Below are 21,817 nucleotides of genomic sequence, written 5' to 3' on the forward strand. Positions count from 1 at the left end.
GCCAAATTACAAATTTAAAATTCGCACCAACCAAACAAAATAAACAAAAAAACAAAACATGTAAACAGAAGAAAAAACAAGAAGAAGAAATAAATAAATGTCAAACTCAAGTCGAATCTAATAAGGTGACCTCACGAGAACAGCTGATTACAGAACTAACACGCGATAATGTCAAACTGCATATATAAAAAATATTCGCCGGAACTCCATTATGTCAAACTCCATATATAAAAAATAAGTGAATTCGCCTGTATTTATTTCAATTCGCCACTGCTGTCACCTTGTTAAATACGCCTTGGTCAAACTGAATTACGCATGTTGTCGTGTAATTCAAAACGCGAATTAAGTAATTCAGACTGCCGAGGAAACATGGCATAAACAAGTGAATAAAAACATTCACCTTTTGTAAAATAGAATTTTATTGTTGAAAAAATTTGACATTTTTGTTTCTTGAAAGTCGATATTTTGACTATAATAATCGACTTTTGGTAATTTATGAAAAGTCTACTTTTCGAACTTTCGACTTTTTAGTAAAATCGACTTTTTTATTATCACTTTTCTAAAAGTTTCTGGAATTCAAGTATGTACATTAGGGTGTCGATTTTTTCCACGAACAATCGTATAGCAGAAACGCATTCTACGGAAAATTCTAAGAAATTTTCCCCAAGGAACAATAGGTCTAAAATCAAATCCTATCTTTCGCATTTCGTCTTTTATCCAATGATATTTAAATATAATTGTTTTTTTAAAGTTTTTTATTGGATAAAACACAAATGCGCAAGATAGAATTTGATTTTAGACCTATGGTTTCTTGAGGAAACTTTATTAGAATTTTCCGTAGATTGCATTTCTGCTATACGATTTTTCACTTTTTGATCCTCCATACAAATCGACCCGGCCTAATGTACATATATACGATATATCTAAAAACTTTTAGTTTTTATAGAAAAATTTTGTGTAGAAAAAGCATTATTTTATAAACATTTATTTCTTATATTATTTATGTTTTAGCATACACTAGAAAAAATGATAGTGTACCAAATTGCAGGCTGTTATTGTGTGCCTATTTAGTTTTAGTATAATGTTGCAATTAAATATTTTTTTTAACAATCTAAAAGGCCTACTTTTATCGACTATTCGATTTTTGCTATAACTTAATCGATTATTCGACTTTTTTCAGAACCCTAGTTAATACGCTTTGCGGCCACCTTGGTAAAATGCTTGCATACAAATTTTGATGATCTGGTAGCACTGCTTCCAAAAACAGCATATTTAATAGGGTAATTTCAGTAGCACAACTGTTTATCTTTTAATGTGTGTTGTTATTTCAACTGTCAAGTTTTATTGTGGTTGTTGTTACAACAAGAGAAAATTTTAAAATCAATTGGTATATTTTGAAAGTACCTGTCACTTTTACAAAAACAAATTTACTTTTGTTTTTGTTTACTTTATAGTTGTTGCGGAACCGCCGCAACCTCGTTCGGTCTGCCTTGATAAGCATTCAGTAGCGTTTGGTACGTAGTAATTGGCGGTTGGTTTAATTTTGAAGTCTTGTCGTGGGTCGAATTGTTTTTTTTTTGAATAAAAACTGTGTTTTATATTTGCAAAATAAACACCTGCACACTAAAAAGTCAAACACCTTTTAAAAAGAAAGCAGTAAAATTTATACGAAATGTGCAAGTGTTTGGCCGGAAATGTTGCTTGCTGGTAAGTTTTTATTACGATTTTCTTTTCATTCTCTTCCATGCATATGTAGGTATTCTTTAATTCTACTGCATTAAAATATTTATTTATTGTTTTTATCAAAATGTAAACAAAACCAATGAGCTGAATTTTACTTAAATAGAGTAAATGGCCATATATATATGTATTTAAATATATTGTACTGGCAAAGTTTATTTAATTATTTTAATGTTCCTCTTGCAACACCACTTCCTCGACACTTTTATATCTGTGATGCTGTGTACGCTTTTCTGTGTTTGTGTCTATATTTGAATTAATATTTGCTAAGTAATTTTATAGCAGAAAATAAATATTTGTCTGTCTCTTAAATGGTCTAGAAAATAACATCACAATAATAAATGAAAATACTGTTTAAATTTGTTAAATTATATTAATTGTTTCTTTGGAAACTTCCTTAATGCTCAAATTATAAAGGAATTTTTTTTAAAGGCAATAAGTTTTCACAACAAGGACATACTAAACAAGTTATAGTGATATATTCATCTTTGCCGTACGAATCTTATATAGAGTGATTCATTTAGAGGTTTATTATTAAATAAAATACTTAAAATTGAATTGCATGTAGGAAGCTTTGTTATTAACCGCATGAACAACCTCTGAAATTTACTTTTTTAAACATAACTTAATTAAAATGTTGGCCACGACAACGCCTTTTTAGGTGGTTCATTCGGAAGTTAAGAGCTGCTCAACAGATGGAAATTCAGATCAAGCCAATGCGGACAAAAAATATTTTGCACAGAACATTGTAGCGGCTTGAGTCCTTCCATATCATATTGTCAAACAATCTATATGTATATATAAAAATGAAAAGGTCCATGTATGTAATGGCATCACGTGAGAACGGCTGGAGCGATTTAGCTGATTTTATTTGTATTCGTTTCGTTTTCAGGAGATGGTTTGTAAAGAAAAAAGATTCAAAAATTTGGAAATTTAAATTTTCAATATAGGTATTGCCTCCTTTTCACTTCTCATTATTCTTAATAAGAAAACAATTTTGGAAAAACTTGAAGAACTAACATTAGCAAATAGCCACCGGGCGAAACCGGGGCGGGGCGTTCAGCTAGTACCGAATAAAAATAAGATGAGAGTATGAAAAAAATACTAAATTAAAAAAAAACCTCTAAATTAATAATATACACATCTGCTCAAAATAATAGATACACCAAAATTTATTTTTTAAAAACGAAAAAAAATAATGGTATATTGTAAAATTATAAAAAAAATTCAGTCGATTTTTATTTATAGTTAAAAGGAGAGTAAAAAACAAAAACAAAATATTTCATAATTAATAATAAATATTATAAAGTAAATTAAGTTTCTTAAATTTCGAAAAATTTGGTGCTCATAATAATAGATACATTTTTAAAAATTCTTATTAAACAAAAGCTAATAAATTTTATCTTAAAAAAATTAGTTTATTATTAAAGTAAAGCTAGTATCCAGTATATCCACCTTTGTTTTGTAAAACTTTCTCCACTCTTCTGGGCATACTGGATATCAAGTTCTGACACTTCTCCAATGGAATCTCGTACCATATTTTTTGCGTTTTCTCCCATAAATCGTCTTTATTTTTGAAAACTTCCTTCGAAAGCCTTATCTTTAATTCACTCCACAAGTTTTCTATTGGGTTTAAATCAGGGGATTGGCTGGGCCAGCTTAAAACAGGTACGTTATTCTCCAAGAACCAGTTTTTAACTAATCTTGAACTATGTTTTGGGTCGTTGTCCTGCTGGAATGTCCATATTAATGGCATATTTTCCGATGCATATGGAAGCATTACGTTTTCCAATATGTCTCTATACCCACTAGCATTCATGGTATCTTCTATTCGGAATATCGGACCAACACCATTCCATGAAAAGCAACCCCAAACCATTATGTTTCCCCCACCATGTTTTACCGTCTTTTTTGTAAATTTAACGTGGAATTCTTTTCCTTTTGGTCGGCGTACATTTCTTTGGCAGTCGTTTCCAAACAAATTTATTTTTGTTTCGTCGCTCCATAAAATATTTCTCCATTTTTTTTCGCCTTCACACCCGGACCATTGTAAGTGCTCTTTAGCAAATTCTAATCTTGTCTTGATATTTTTTTGGCGCATTAGTGGCACTTTTCTGGCAATTCTTCCCGGCAATTTAGCTTGTAAAAGACGACGACGAACTGTTTGTGGACTGATTTCGTTACATAGCTCCGCAGAAATAGCTTTCGATGATATGAAAGGGTCTTTTTTAACCATAAGGACGATCCGCCTATTTGTTTCTGGACTGGTTTTCTTTGGTCTACCGCGAGTTTCTCTTTTTTGTTTTTTAGATAAAGCATTTTGGACAAAATGTAAAGATCTTCATATGCTCTTTGCTATTTCCCGTAATGATTTTCCTTGATTTCTCATCGTTTGAACAATTTTTTTCTCATCTTCGGTACAATGATGATTTCGTCCCATTTTCTTCAAAAGAGTCCTATTTTTTATAAAATTGTTGCTAAAATTTAAATTATACTTACTGTTTCACGTAAATAGGAACAAAAAATTGCACAAAAAAAAATTGTATATAAACAAATTACAAATTACTGATGTGTATCTATTTTTATGAGCAAATAATTTTTTGTAATTCAAATAAATTCGTTTTTAAAAATCAACATGAAAGCAAATAGTTGCCAGATTTTTGACTGACATGACATTGCCAGATAGAAATTTTAATAATATGATGTATTCTTAACGCTTGCGAGGAAATTTTCAATGTTACCGCCATTTAAATTTTTTCCAATTAGGTGTATCTATTATTTTGAGCAGATGTGTATGTATCTGTATTTCCTATACATACATATATTATTCATCTCAGTTTAGTTTTTTGTGAAAAATCTATTGTTTTTCGAGAAACCAGAAAGAACTATACAAAACTTGTATAGTTGCAAATAGTGAATGGAATGAAAAGCTAATGATCGATATTCGTCTTTTCGATCAACCATTTTCATTTCGATTTTTACAGTCGATTAATCGAACCCAATAATCGGTTTTTTAATAATCGATCTGCATTATTGGGAACTGTAGCAAATGACCCATATACGCTATAATTATGGATTAAAATCATATTTTGGAAGAGTATTATAACTCCTTTATATTGAGGTGCTCATTTTATAAACCGTAACGGCAAACATTTGACAACAATTTTATGGAAAAAATTTAGTAGCACTTTTTATACAAATTTCTTAAGTTTGAAAAAAAATTTCGCTTTAAAAAATGAGGTCCTCCATGAAAATTTTTCACTGTCAGCTGAAGATATATACACATCTGCTCAAAATAATAGATACACCTAATTGGAAAAAATTTAAATGGCGGTAACATTGAAAATTTCCTCGCAAGCGTTAAGAATACATCATATTATTAAAATTTCTATCTGGCAATGTCATGTCAGTCAAAAATCTGGCAACTATTTGCTTTCATGTTGATTTTTAAAAACGAATTTATTTGAATTACAAAAAATTATTTGCTCATAAAAATAGATACACATCAGTAATTAGTAATTTGTTTATATACAATTTTTTTTTTGTGCAATTTTTTGTTCCTATTTACGTGAAACAGTAAGTATAATTTAAATTTTAGCAACAATTTTATAAAAAATAGGACTCTTTTGAAGAAAATGGGACGAAATCATCATTGTACCGAAGATGAGAAAAAAATTGTTCAAACGATGAGAAATCGAGGAAAATCATTACGGGAAATAGCAAAGAGCATAGGAAGATCTTTACATTTTGTCCAAAATGCTTTATCTAAAAAACAAAAAAGAGAAACTCGCGGTAGACCAAAGAAAACCAGTCCAGAAACAGATAGGCGGATCGTCCTTATGGTTAAAAAAGACCCTTTCATATCATCGAAAGCTATTTCTGCGGAGCTATGCAACGAAATCAGTCCACAAACAGTTCGTCGTCGTCTTTTACAAGTTAATTTGCCGGGAAGAATTGCCAGAAAAGTGCCACTAATGCGCCAAAAAAATATCAAGACAAGATTAGAATTTGCTAAAGAGCACTTACAATGGTCCGGGTGTGAAGGCGAAAAAAAAATGGAGAAATATTTTATGGAGCGACGAAACAAAAATAAATTTGTTTGGAAACGACTGCCAAAGAAATGTACGCCGACCAAAAGGAAAAGAATTCCACGTTAAATTTACAAAAAAGACGGTAAAACATGGCGGGGGAAACATAATGGTTTGGGGTTGCTTTTCATGGAATGGTGTTGGTCCGATATTCCGAATAGAAGATACCATGAATGCTAGTGGGTATAGAGACATATTGGAAAACGTAATGCTTCCATATGCATCGGAAAATATGCCATTAATATGGACATTCCAGCAGGACAACGACCCAAAACATAGTTCAAGATTAGTTAAAAACTGGTTCTTGGAGAATAACGTACCTGTTTTAAGCTGGCCCAGCCAATCCCCTGATTTAAACCCAATAGAAAACTTGTGGAGTGAATTAAAGATAAGGCTTTCGAAGGAAGTTTTCAAAAATAAAGACGATTTATGGGAGAAAACGCAAAAAATATGGTACGAGATTCCATTGGAGAAGTGTCAGAACTTGATATCCAGTATGCCCAGAAGAGTGGAGAAAGTTTTACAAAACAAAGGTGGATATACTGGATACTAGCTTTACTTTAATAATAAACTAATTTTTTTAAGATAAAATTTATTAGCTTTTGTTTAATAAGAATTTTTAAAAATGTATCTATTATTATGAGCACCAAATTTTTCGAAATTTAAGAAATTTAATTTACTTTATAATATTTATTATTAATTATGAAATATTTTGTTTTTGTTTTTTACTCTCCTTTTAACTATAAATAAAAATCGACTGAATTTTTTTTATAATTTTACAATATACCATTATTTTTTTTCGTTTTTAAAAAATAAATTTTGGTGTATCTATTATTTTGAGCAGATGTGTATATTGTAAAATATAATGAAAGCAAAAACGTAAAGAATCTAAAAATTCTGGAATTTGATTTCAATTTCGATTAATCTAAATCGATTTACCATTCACTAGTTCCAAAGTGTTAGGGAACGATTCTAATTCATTATATGTATATGTATATGTATACTTTTATACGGTACCGGTACATAAATACAGTGTTGGAAAAGTAATATATACATTATGGCCTAAAGGATCCCTTTACAAATTTTATTGTGCATATATGTACATAGGTAGGTATTTAATTAAAAAATAGTTTTTACATTATGATGATAAATCCATATGTTCATCAAAATATTTTTTTGAAATGAATACCCTCAGTATCTAGCAATGTATGTAGCTAATTTATTATCTAGAATAATGATTTTCCTATTACTTAACGGTATAGCCATCGAGACATAACGTTTAGTCAAACAAATATATTAGCTAACAATTTAGACAAACGTAAACTGAATTAAAAATTTTGTGAAGTTTTGGACTATTTTCGTCCTCAGAATATTACGCCACTTTTCAATTTGCCACTCTAGGTGGTTTTTAGCAAACTGCAACTGTTTGGACACATGCTTATTTATCGAAAGACGAGATTTTCTTGGAATGTGAGTTTTTAGATTATATTCTCTAAGTCCCCATGGATTTTGTCTCAGAAAATTACTTTATAAAATTGTTTCATTTTATTAAAAACAAAAAGAAAAACAATACATTACAATTCAATTGTATTAACATAAAACAAAAAAATTGGTTAGAATATTTGGATATCATTTTATTAAATATTATTTCATACAAATAATGTTATGTACATATGTATATGTTCGTCATAGAACTATTTTTTTTAAAAAATGAGTTTTCAAAATTACTGAGGCATTCAATAACCCAGCAAAAACTTTGCTTACAAATTAACCGAAAATAAGGGGAATTTGACAATTAGACTACTTATTTTTCGGCGGAATAAGTACTTATTTTTGTTCGCGATGTCCCAAAAGTAAGCTATATATTTTCTTTTGCAATATTGATTGCATAATCTAATTTGTTTTTAAAATTTTGCTCCATTTGTATTTTGGAAACATTATCATTTACTCTTACAAGTGTGTGTAAGATCAAACAGTATCAAATAAAATAAAACTAAAATATTTGTTTTGAATCATAGGTAAAATAATTTTTTGATAAAAAATTTAAAACTACGTTAATTTTAAATTTCCCGTTTTTACCGGGAAAAAAGGGAATAATGTCCCATTGTTGAAATAGCCTGCACAGTACCATGATTTAAACACCATCGAACATTTGAGGGCTGATGTTAAGATGAAGGTATCGGAAGTCAAACCAACTAACAATAATGATCTTTGGGTCACAGTGAAACATTCCTGGCATTATATTTCATTTGAGTGGTACCAGAACTTGTTCAATTCCATGGGAAGACGCTGTAAAGCAGGTATTTCCAACAATGGTAACGCAACTAAATATTAAAAACAGTATGTAAGGATAGCTACTCACATTACATCCACAGTAAACGATATTAATACAATTGTAATATTTTTGCATTCAGCTCATTTTGACAGATTTTTAGAAAAAGTTCAGTTTTTTGTATTAATTTGAATTTAAATTAAAATCTTTTTAATTTTTTGACATTTTGAATAAAATTACAAAACCTTTTTTGAATAAATAAGATTTTGTAAACTGTTTAAAATCAGCTATTATTTTGACAGCAGCTGTATGTACCTCCCTTTCAAATTATTCGAATATCCAAAATGTGAAAAAAACTATTAATCCTAGTAATCAACACAATAATGTTTTCTTTTTTAGTTTTAGCTCTTCAAAGTGAAAGTTTAGTTATTGTTATAGTAACGTTATTATTCAATATATCTAGCAGTTCATATGTATATCACAAGCGAGTACTGTCAGTGAAAATTTTACATGTATTTTTTTGTTTTTGTTACAATACAAAAATAAAATTCTCTCAAAGTTCTTGGTTGTGATGTATAAACTGCAAAGTTAATTTGAATAACAAGTAGCATTGCTGATTATAAATTTGGGTCACAATTTACAACAATCAACTGCATGCATCATGACATTTTCAATAGACAGACTATTAAACATCAAACTGCACTTAAAGGACTTCCCGATGAATGAATCATTGAAATAGAAATGATAAACATTTTTAGTTTCGCTTCAAATGAAAGTGGAGACCTCAATTCTCAATGAACAGTTAGTTGTTCTATTGTTAGTTAGAGTACAAAGGAATAACAGACATATAAAACAAAGGAAAAAATACTCATAACTATGGTTAAGGGAGTGCACATTTTTAGATACATGTGTTCCTAGTAAATATAAACATAAACATTTTCATGTAACAAGGTTCAACAGAGAAATTGAATAGGGAATTAGGGTACTACAATATTACTTGCTGGCTTACTAGGTAAGTAAAGTTTTTGCTGGGAAAGTTGAAGACGGATACAGCTGTATTTTTGCCGAAAGAGTAGGGAAAATGATGTAAGATTTTTACAGTGGGTAGATATTAGGGTATTCATTCATAAAATAAAAGGTACAGAATAAAATAATTGTTATTTAGCTGGCGAAATATTAGAAGAATCGCAATTAATAATCAAAATATCAACTTAGATTTTTTTTTAGTTGCGCAATTCTAGAAAAAAAGACTATTTTCATAACTATAGTTTTAATGAAATATAAATTATACTAAAACCACAATTTCCTGTTTCTATACTCGAATACGGTAATGTTGAGACACTGTTTCATTAGAAATAAATAAAATGATATGGGACATTTCACGTTTATATACCTAGATTTAGAAATTTATAATTAGAAAATTTAAATTAAAAAAAAATCATTAAGCTTTATTATGGTCAAGTATTCATGTTTCATACTCATTTAAATTTTTTTTACATCATATAAAAAAACCTTGAAACTAGTGTAATAAAAGAAATATCAGATTATAACCTTGATTAAAACCATGATACATCAATATAAGATACACTCAGTAAAAAATAAATTCTCAATTATACAATTCTTGTAACGTCAAACAAAAGAAAATATAAAAAAATATGAAAAAAAAATCAAAATCAAAGTTTGACGTTATAGGGCTAAATATTGAAAACTCTCCCTAGTGATTCTACCTTCTACAATTATTGTATCATGGATTAAAACAATATAATTTATAGAACTTAGTTTTTGGCAAAAACAAACTCACAATTTAACTTAAACAATACAATTTTAACAAAATTTTCAATTTGCTTACTAGTTTTGGAAATTTTCAATACAAAATGTCAACAAAATATTAGAAAAACTGACAGGCAAAAAGCGAATAGATTGAATTTTTATTTACCATTTTCCAATGAACGACAGTGTGAATGAGTACTAGTTACAACAGCTGCCGAGTGAGTAGTTTATTTACATTTTAACGGTTTTTATTATTTAATGCTTGTTGTTATTATTGCTCTTGTTATTATTTTTATTGAGACATTTTTTTCCTTTTGGCGCCAACGTACATTTTCATACTGTCATGCACGAAAGGATAATAATGTACAGCCCTCATGAAATAATTCAAAACAAAAAAGAACGTTTTCATGAAATGATTAAGACTGCCATTGTATCGTCCTCAGTGACTCCAGTCAGGCGAGACTGTTTTATACGCAATTTTATTAATGTGTATATATTATAATACTGCTACCCCACTAGTGGTGTACAATTATTTGTGTTCTGGTATTCGCGCCCCCTACTTCATAGATGCGACTCAGATGTGATAGACAAAACAGGAAGTATGTGATACTTCCTGTAAGTTAGAGCTGTTTTTGTGCCGAGTATTATCGACTAGACCGCCAACCATGTATTTTATGTCATGACGCGTTATTCGTTTGTTATAAGTATTTATGTTTATCCAATTTCAAAATTCCTCCCCATTTTATTCATAAATATTCTTTTCTATTATCATGACATCATCTTATAAGATTAAAAGTTTTGTGTGTCAACTACATTCATTACGAAGCGGAAAAAAATAAAAGCAAATTCTACATAGTTTTAACACAATAACATATTCAAGTATGTGCGTAATGTTCTATGTACACTTATGCATCATACATATTTGTATAAATGTAATAAATTGAAAAATATTAAATTCAGACAATTTCCTTCCTAAGACATTGTGATAGTGTTACTTATTTTATACATAAATGGGATCTAGAGCAGGGAAAGGCAAATGATGGCGCCGCGTTTTTCATTTACGCTTCTCTTACGTACGTGTGTACACGGACTCTAGATTCTAGAGTATGGAAAAATTAAACAAAAAGCTGGAAGTATTTATTTTAAATTCATCTTTAAATGCATTTTTAAAATAAATTTTTGAACTACATTTTTAAAAATGATGCTATAGACAATCGGTCGAGAACTTTTCGGGCCTTGCATTCGTGGACTGGAATTGGAGGTGTGGGTATTGAGGCTAAAAACTCCGATATATCACGTTTATAGGGTCATATCCGAGAGGTACTTGTGTGTCACATAGTCCAAACTAGACATGGAGTGAATCAGAATGTTCTAAAGGTTGGACAGGTATAGCTTGAGAATCTTTGTGGGTTTGATAACAGGTCACTGTAAAATAAGGACTAGATGGCTACGATGGTTTATAGAATATTAGTCGTTGCAAACTGGGAGATATCATCTGTTTCATTAATTGAATGGAGGTGGAGATTGTCAACTGATGAAGCTTTTGTTTCCAATTTCTTATTACCATCTGGCCTATTCAGTTACGATTTTCTGTCCTTCCTTATCTTTTTCGTTTTCCCAAACGAAAATACAGTACGTCTCAAGATGTTACACTAGTTTCCAAAGTGACAGTTCGTTAATTTATAATTAGATTTCTGTTGCAATTATGCATTCAAAATTTGTTTAGAAAAGAGTTTTATTAATTTCGAATACAATAAAAATAACTTCCCTATAGTTATCTCATCCCTATAATAAGTTACAAGCATCCATAGTTAGAACATAAAAAATGGCCGTATTTTTTATGTTTTTTTCCAAAACACATTTTGCATGGAATGTATAAAAAAAATGTTACAATTTTTCAAAATGGATCTAGGTTTGTGGAGTTCTGATGAATAAATATAAACTTTTTTATATGCAGTTGATATTGGTTGAACACTTTAGGACTTGAAGCGTAATAGTTTTGTGAAATGAAATAATTTTATGAATTTTTCGGAGGTCACCACCTTAGAAACTACAAAATTTTAATATGTATAGGGATTTTTCATGAACACAAATATAAAATTTCAATTAATAAGGTCATTCATTTCAAAAAAAAAATGGAAAATTACACTCTGATTTTTTTTCACTTTTACTCAACAAAAACTTGAACAAAATTCCACAAAAAAATACAACTTTTTCTGATTTTTTTTCTTGTTTTTGCTTTTTAAATGTGTAATTTTTTAAATGAATACCCTCAATGTAAAATTTGAACGGTTAAAGATATTACAACAAAATTTAGAAATAGTGTAGATCCAAATGTCCTTAAATCAATGGAATTGTAAGTTTTGACACTTTTTAATTTCAAATACCAAAATTCCTAAAACGGGGAAAATGTGTTCCAAAAACTGAGTTTTTTAGAAAAGACCCTACTGCGACGTTATTTACTGTGTAATAGTAAAATAACTTTGTACGTATTTAAATAAGATATAGGGCTATACATGCATGGAGCTTATTCGAGGATCGGTGCTTTGCCTTTTTAGAATTTTTTGCTCAAACCTAATTTTTTTTTTAAATTGGGAAAGTTTGGATAAGTGTGGAGGCGACTAGGTCCACTTAAATGAGCCAAGTTTTACTTTCTACGCTTTTGTATTAGGTTCTCTTTTCGAATCATATTTTATATAGTCCCGAAAAACATTTTTTTCTACAAAAGAAAATATATACAGACTTTTTTGGAAAAAAACGTAAAAAATACGACCATTTTTACATGTACCAACTTTGGATGCGTGTAACTTTTTATAGGGACGACATGACTGTTAGTAGGTTGTTTTTATAGTATTCGAAATTTTATCGCGAATACAGGTGATATTTTAAAAAAACAATTTCGAACCACCGTAGGGCCGACATATCTAAAAAACTAAAAAAAGATCGAACAAAATTAAAAAAAGTAAATAAATAAATAAACCTAAATAACTCTTGACCTAAAAGTGATAATCTACATACATATGTATGTATACATATATATTTTTGTAGATCTTCTCTAGGGCTATTTATATTTTAAATATCAGCTCATTCGGATTATAAATAGATTTTTGTCGATTTTTTTAAAAAATGTGAGTACTTTATGTACAACTTTGGTGACCCCCACTGAAATTTTCCGGCAAAAATTTTCGTCGAATATTTTAATCCTTAAATGTCCTTTTTGAAAGGACTTTTTTCATTTTCTCGAGAAAAAAAGGGTCAAATTGACCCCTAAGGAGAGGAGCTAGAGGGTTAAGATCTTCCACAAAAATGATCCCCATAAAATTCCACAATATAACTCTGACAATAAGAATTCTCTTAGACATTAACTTACAACATTTTTTTCAGTTAGTATACTGCTCCCTTCGATCAAAAAATGAAAACTTTGACCCACTGTAAAAAAAAATTCAGACCAGGTGAACTATAAGTTTATTCTACAAAAATTATCTACTCAACATGCCCTTTCAGAATTTCCAATACCTCAAGAACTAGAATTTATATCAAGTTTAACCAAAAATTGGGAAGGATCAGAATTGCGTGTGAGTCACCTTTAATATAAAGTAAACAGTTATTTCTAAATATCTTGAGAACTATTATTAAGAGATTATTTTAGTGATAATAAATGAATTAAGTTGCTTTATCCTGGACCAATTTTAGATTTCACACTTAATTCAAAATGTGGTTAACTGGTATATTGCCGTTGAAAATCCAAAAGTAGTTACGTAACATCACACAGAGAAAACAGATTCGTGATAGCAACCGAATTTGTTGCCAATCGAATGATTCGGTTACACTCATAGAAATTTTCGGTTCTCTCAACAGAAAGTCAGTTGATAAGGAAGAATTTCTCTTGAAGCGACCAAGCATTTGTTACCTTTTCTAAAATTTTATAGCCTCAATTGTAAAATTCGGTGACTAAGGTAGACTCATTCGATTGGAAACAAATTCGGTTGCTATCACGAATCTGTTTTCTCTGTGTGATGTTACGTAACTACTTTTGGATTTTCAACGACAATATATACATATAATGTGCACTTTTAATAATTTTACAGGGGAAGCCAAAAACATCATAAAATGTAAAATATTTCAGATATAAAAAACTAAATATCGAATATCGTCTTAAAACACAACAACAAAACTATTTCAGAAGAATAAAATATATTTTATGAAATATTTTTGAAGTTATGTATGTTATGTTACGTTATTTTGCATTTGTATTTTGTGAAACAAAAGGATGTATCATCATAAATTTAAGTTTAAGCGTTCCAGCTTCCTATATGATGATATAGGTCGACTAGGGACTAACTTGAATCGAATGGGACAACCTGGCAATTTGAGAGTCTTCTTACTCTGCTATCAAACTTCAAATTCCAAAAACAAACTTTATCTTCATTACTCAGGCAATGTAAGAATTCTCTGTTAAGGCTAGGTCGTCATCTGACATTACTTTAGTTTGGGTTCCTGCGCAAAGAGACCGCTATGTCAATGAACAGGTAGACGAATTAGACAGAGTGGGATCTGCTTTAGATATATCCAATGCGGTATCAGAAGCAATTCAACTGGGGACTATTAAAAGTATTATCATCAGACACTTTCTTACAAAGACTGAGACAAGGTTGCTGGCAGTATTAACGGGGCGCTAGGCAAGCATGCAAATCGCCTGTGATTCCATTTTAACGACCATTGTTATAGCTGCAAGGATAGGGAAAATTAGGAAACGATCCCCAAACTCGACATTTTTGTCAAAACGGGGTCCCGTCGACTCTACTTGATTGTTCGCACGCAGTGAACTACCACGTAAACCAACCAATGAAAAGTATATTTTTACACTTTATTTAAAAATTTAATAAAAAATTAACACGTATGTATGTATGTAAAAAAATCAAACTGAATTTATACTGAATTTAGCTATTTCAACATGGCAATACCGTCGAAATCAATCAGCTGTAGGAAAATTATTTACTATTTTTAAAGAAAACGTAACATAGTAGAATAGAAAAAAGGGAAATAAAGCTGTAACTTCTAAACCGTTAGCCCGTTTGGTTATAAAATTTCAGATTCGCAAAGAAGAAGTGTTGTAGAGATAAAGTTTTGAATTTGGACCACCAGGGCTCACCAGGGCACATAGGTCTGGCGAACCACATTTTTTGGCCAAAACTCAAAACTCTTTTTCCTATATTTGTTGTTAGGATGTAGTAGCAAACACTTCAGATAAACAAAAAAAATATTTTGTTTTTACAAACTTCAATTAACCGTTATTCTATGAAGGGAGAAAGTTCAATGTTTTAAGTGCAGTGGTAAACTGAAACACGTGGTGTAATTTTTTGTTTTCTTTGAGTCACATATTACACGAAAATAAATAAACTTTTTAAGTCAGTTAGTTATGGATATTAATGACGATGGAAAGTAGTTAAATTTTTAATAGTGAAATATTCAATAAAAATTATGGTAATAAGAAATTACATAAAAAACTTTCATAACCTAAAAATCAGTGATTTTAACTTTTTATAAAAAAAAAACAGTATATAACTTATATAATTTCAACCGATTTCAACCAACCAAAAACGCACAAAATTACAGTGATATTTTGTGCTTACGAATCATCAATAACTTTCTGCTAGTTTTTGCTTATTTTGAAGAAATCAATTTTTGTTTCAGGATACTTTTACTTCAAAAATTGTGATTTACTCATAATTATATAATGTATATAACATACATAATTTCAACCGATTTCAACGAACCAAAAACGCACAAAATTACAGTGATATTTTGTGCTTAGGAATCATCCATAACTTTCGGCTAGTTTTTGCTTATTTTTAAGAAATCAATTTTTGTTTCAGGATACTTTTACTTCAAAAATTGTGATTTACTCAGAATTTGGCAGAGTGGAAGTAAAAAACAAAAAAAAAATTAAATTATTAAAAACTTAAAAAAAATTATGATTTTTGTTATTAATTGTATCATTTGTATGAATTTATGTATATAAGTGAATATTTTAATTTTGGCCAAAAAAAGTGGGTCGCCAGACCTATGTGCAGGGGCGCGGCCACTGGTCCCCAAAGTAGGACACTTCGGGCATGTTAAATTTTTGTTCCAGTGTCAAGCAAATTACATATATAGAATATCCTCATCAAGCACTACAAAAAACCTCGTTGTAGCTATCAATTATCTTTTACAGCTTAGGAGATATTCGCATTTGAAAATTAAATTTTAAAAATTTTTACCCACCCTACTCCAGTTTTTTTGATAACAGCGGATCCAAGTATTTCCCGATTTTCTCCAATTTTCTTCTATTGGACTGACAACACATGTATGTGTCAAATAGAAAAAGAATTTTTCAAAAATAATGACTAAGTTATATACATTTGAATTTAAAAAGGTGATTTTTCGTTATTTTTTTTTTTTTTGAAGAAGTACTTTTTTCTTTTTATGTTATCGCAAACTATTTCTATGACGATGTATAAGGAATTTATACTTTTTCAAAAGCTAACATTTCATCAAATATTTTAAATGAAAAAAAAAATTAAATTATTGACACCGAGGCGACCTGGTCCATTCAAAAAACGCCTATTTTTAGGTAAAGTTCAAGTTTAGGCAAAAAATCTAAAATCGCATAGTCGATATCAAAATATAGTAACCCATTTTAGATGGCCAAATATGTTCTTAATTATTTTGTAAAAGGTTCCGATAACCCCGCCCTGATATATTTATTATAGTCAAAAAAACTAAAAAATTCCATTTTTGGGATTTTTGAAAATTTTTTTGGGAATTGCGAGATTCCTGATAACAAATTTCAAAATTTGTTTTTATTTTTGCATTTCAATAGAAAAATCTACATATATAAATGTAAAATTTCATTAAAAAAATTCATAAATAAAAATTTAATTTCAATTTGCAAAATTTGTATCTTCGCAAAAAAGCATTTTTGTCATATTTTTCAAATAAGTATTCCATGAATTTTTTAATTGTCAAATGTTATATATATTTTGGAAAAAAAGACAAAATCCCCTATCCATTGATATAATAACACGTCTACCTTGAGTTTTTAAGGGGCAATTAATTGGGGAAAGCTTAACATCTAGCAGATAATTTACCGATTTGCAATACATTTTTAAACAGTTTACAAACAAACAGTTTACAAACAAACAATTGTTTATTAAATGCAAAAACTGTCGTCTGTCAGGGTTAAATTTTAATTCACATTAGTTTGCTGTTAATGCAAATTAACTCTATCGTCTGTCTACGGTATAACTCTGTTAAAAAATGTAATTTAACCCACTAACGACCAAAAATATTTATTCATTCATTTATTTTAGTTATACTAAAACTTTTAGTAATTGCTTAAATCTAATTCATTTTGTAAATTTAAATCAAAAAGGTCCTCTTCACTTTCATTAATTTCATCGTCTTGGTGGCTGCAATATAATAATTGAATTACTTCAGGTGGAAGTGTGGAACGTTCCCGCTTTTGTAAGCGCCTATTTAAAAATAATGTGGGAATTAATGGATCTGACAGCTTAATATTAATTCGGAGCTTAAAAAAATCGTCTTCTCCGCTTCCATTATAGCTAGAAAAACGTCTTTTTGCATCTCAAAAATTTCTCAATATGCAGTAAAATGGATTGCAACGAAACTTTGGCTAGGTCTCATTTGCTTTTACCATTATTCTTTTAAAATTTCAATCATTTTCTTTTCGTTAGTGACTTTTGGAAGTTGGACTTACATATATTATGGACCGATCGCCATGAAATTAGGTCGTGTGATTAATTTCTATATTAATGTTTTTTCTGTTGAATACCAACATTTTTAAGAGATTTATGCACGTTAAAGTGATTTTCGGAAGCGGGTTTTATATGGGAGCTATGGCTAATTATGGACCGTTCATCACAAAATTAGGTGACATGAATTCCGTGAGATATGGGAGCTATGATTAATTATGGACCGTTCATCATAAAATTAGGTGACATGAATTCCGTGAATAAAATGTTGTGAAAATGAGCGAATCGATAACTCATCTTATTGCTATTATACATATGTGGCAATTTCTGACGTTTTCGATTTTTCATGAGATTTTAAAAACAACAAAAATTTTATTTTCACGTAAAAAATATAGTTTTTGCTTCAATTTGTTATTATAACTCCGAAACGCAATATAAATATAAACGGATTAAAGGTTATGTAAATTCTCTATGTGTATTTTAATAACATTAGATTAATTTATAATTTTACTTAAACATTTTTAAAAATAAAATCTATACATAGAATAACCATGATGCATCAGAAAAACGTGTGACCTATTTATATATAAGAAGATATATGTATGTAAATAATTAAAATTATAAAAATTACAAGTTTTTTGTGAGAACCCCTGTTAATAGATGATGCATTTGATTTAGTAATATCTAAACTATAGTTCAATCACAACTATTTATACCCTACACCACCATAGTGGGGAGGGTATTATGCGTTTGTGCAGATGTTTGTAACGTCCAAAAATATTAGTCTAGCACCCACCTTAAAGTATACCGATCGACTTAGAATCACGTTCTGAGTCGATTAAACGATGTCCGTCCGTCCGTCCGTCCGTCCGTCTGGTTGGCTGGCTGGCTGTCCATGTAAACCTTGTGCGCAAAGTACAGGTCGCAATTTTGAATATATTTCGATAAAATTTGGTACATATAATTTTTTCGGCCCAAGGACGAACCCTATTGAAACTGGCTGAAATCGGTCCATTATTTCATATAGCCCCCATACAAATGTCCTCCCGAAATTGGACTTTATCGGTCATAAATGTTTATTTATATATGTATCTACACAAATTTCGCTCCAAATAACTTTTATACATACGAAATTCATGTCACCAAATTTTATTACGATCGGTGCATAATTAGTCATAGCTCCCATATAAGACCCGCTTCCGAAAATCACTTTAACGTGCATAAATCGCTTAAAAATGTTGGTATACACACAAAATTCAACATAGTTAACTTTAATATAGACATAAATCACACGACCTAATTTTATGGTGATCGGTCCATAATTGGTCATAGCTCCCATATAAGGCCCACTTCCAAAAATCACTCAAAAATATAAATTATTGATATTTTAAAAGAAAAATATTTTTACTCATTTACTTGGTGTAGGGTATTATATGGTCGGGCTTGACCGACCATACTTTCTTACTTGTTTTATACATACATATGTATAAGATATTTGATATAAATTCGTTTAAAATTCTTTATTATAAATTGCTCATTCAACTTATTATTTCAGCTGTCTCAATTGCGCAGTAGGAGTATTGATGTCCATTATCAGTGCGTTTCTGGTAATCATTATAATTGTTGGAATTGTGGTGTACTTCGTTTACTATCACGATGGCGACCACAGTGATGATGTACACAGTTCTTTGGATAAACTGAAGAATACATTGTCGGATAACTTCGATAAAGCATCGAACATTTTAAGTAAGTTTTGCATTCGAATCAAAAGTGTTGAAAGAATCTTTAATTAATAATATTTATTTTTCAGAGGATTAAGTAAAATCACAACTGCTACAAACTAATAAATGTTCATTTTAGTTTTGAAAAATGAACTTGTAACGAATCTCCATCATAACTTTTTTACCTATACCTATATGTATTTACTTTTGTTGTATTACTCGTACTATATTCAAATGCCTATGTAATGTGTATTTAATTTTTAAGACTTAGATACTTTATTAAATTGAAATAATGAATGTTCCATTACTTGCAAGTATATAATTTATAACTGGAATTTATAGAAGGAAAACTAAATCCCCCCAAATGTCATAAAATTATAGCCAAATCATCTCGACTCAAAGAACATCATTGTTTGTTTCTTTTTTTTTTTTTGTTTAACATAATTACAGTCAAACAAGTAAAATCAACAAATGGACCTGCAAATTAATAATTAACAAATTAACATTAAAATATGAGAAAAACAAACACAAATGTTGTACAATTTTTAACAATATATTTATGTTCATACAAACAATGTTACAATGTATGTAAATAAATTTGTTTGCATGCATTTAAATAAGTTTCTCAGTTACTATTATTATATGTATGTATTTTTACTGTAACTTATTGTAATTATTATACGTATTTTATAAATTTAAATACAAAAATAAAAATATTTAAATGATTTAATACATTTTTGTTGGTTTCATTTAAAATTGATTATTCCATCTAATTTTTTCTTAAAAATGTAAAATAAATGCCATTGAGTTAGTATTCCATAGAATCTTCCGGCCGAAAAACAATTTTTGAATGAAAAGCACTCACAAATTATTTGAAAACTTAGTGATTTACATGGATGTTGGTTAGAGTGTCCCAAAAATTTTTTTTTGGGAATTTCGGAACGCATACCCTCTAATTTTTTTATATATATAAAGCTATAGTTAAATATGAAATTTTGTCTTTCTATCATGATTGTAACCAGTGCCGACTTGCGATTTAGTTTTGTGGTGCATTTTTTTGTAAAAATGTTGCCATTAAATAATTACTTCTGCAATTTAATTTAAAAGAATCGATATGTGTACGTAATTGTCGTTCTAATAAGATATAAAACACAAATATTGGTTAAAAAATTTTAAAGTTATTGCAAAATCGCCAGGCCATTAACGTGTCTCAGGCCACTAGAACAAGAAACGTAGGAACAAAATTAACATATTTTGAGAAATATTAAAATAAGATCTTATTTTTACTTAAAATATATACATATTTACTTGTATATGAGTTTTTGTCTTCGTAGGATCCGTTAACCTATTCGCAGGTATGACCAAAAAAAAATATTTTTTTAACGGCAGTTTCAAAACTCCAATTTCAAATTTTGTTAAACAAATTTCAGAATTTTTTGATCATCACTTGGGAATTTATTGTCAACATAATAGAGAAAAACTAATTTTTTGGCCATATGAGCCGAATTTCCTTACTGTTATGAGTTTTAAGTAAAAGCTAATCAGAATATTATAGTCCATGTAATTCTAAATATAGTCTGAAAGTTTTACTAAAATCGGAAAACGTCAACCCTTAAATCGAGAAGGTCAAATTTTTCAATATTTGGAATTTCTCATGGAAAAATAGCGAAATGTTATATATTTTTGGTTCGATTTTGATGAAACTCAAGAAAAGTATAACATGATGTCTAGTATTTATAATAACAGCACAAAAATTAAAATTAACCCTTAATAGCACTTGGTGTTAAAAAGACACTCAGCTTTTAAAATCACGAAAAACACATTCGATATGAATGGTGCTAACTTTAATATTTTTCAGAATTAAGTAAACTCAAATCATTAAAATTGTTTTTTAAATTTAATAAATTAAAGGTACACTAAAGGGTTAAAATCAATTTTATTATTCAAAAATCTTCAATAAAATATTAATTACGTTATTAAAGCAAAAATCAGGTATAAATACAATATTTTGCCGTTTGAAAAATGTGTTGTCAAAATTGAACAAAATTGTGAACATTTTTCAAAATGGCTTCGTAATACTATTTTGAAGCTTTTAACAGCAGAGTGGATAGCCTTGAAATGCAAGTCAGCAAATTTGATAAAAGGCTGTCAGACCTAGAGAATGGTGTGGATCAAAAACTGCATTATCTAGAAATAAAGGTGAATAATCTTCAAAGCCAAGATGTACCGGTGCGAATTATTTCAGTAGAATAAAGGCTCCTACTTTTGATGGAAGCACATCTTTTAATGTGTTTAAGTTCCAGTTTGATGCAGTTGCCATTAGAAATGTATGGAACAATGAAGTTAAAGCTAGAGAGTTGATTTTGGCCTGAAGGGAAGTGCGGCAAAAGTTCTGGAAAGCGTACCCATGAGACGCTGCAGGACTTCGCGATGGATATTGAACGTTTGGTACAAATGTCTTATCCAGGCGAA

The 21,817-nt window shown here is 29.5% G+C and overlaps 1 protein-coding gene across 1 annotated transcript; it reads left to right on the plus strand.

The window, feature by feature from the left end:
- Nucleotides 1–1,544: 1,544 nt before the first annotated feature.
- On the plus strand, nucleotides 1,545–20,079 carry LOC135949526 (protein midgut expression 1). The gene is made up of 3 exons (XM_065499115.1): nucleotides 1,545–1,707; nucleotides 19,180–19,370; nucleotides 19,435–20,079. Exons 1-3 carry the CDS (start codon nucleotides 1,673–1,675, stop codon nucleotides 19,440–19,442), a joined length of 234 nt encoding a protein of 77 aa, XP_065355187.1. The 5' UTR covers nucleotides 1,545–1,672; the 3' UTR covers nucleotides 19,443–20,079.
- The last annotated feature ends 1,738 nt before the right edge of the window (nucleotides 20,080–21,817 follow it).

The sequence above is a fragment of the Calliphora vicina genome, chromosome 1 (assembly GCF_958450345.1).
Source record: "Calliphora vicina chromosome 1, idCalVici1.1, whole genome shotgun sequence".
NCBI classification, from domain to species: domain Eukaryota; kingdom Metazoa; phylum Arthropoda; class Insecta; order Diptera; family Calliphoridae; genus Calliphora; species Calliphora vicina.

Coding starts and splice junctions, on each gene's coding strand:
- LOC135949526 (XM_065499115.1), top strand. CDS start 1,673: ATGTGCAAGTGTTTGGCCGGAAATGTTGCTTGCTG. Junction 1,708..19,179: donor GCCGGAAATGTTGCTTGCTG/GTAAGTTTTTAT, acceptor TTATTATTTCAG/CTGTCTCAATTGCGCAGTAG.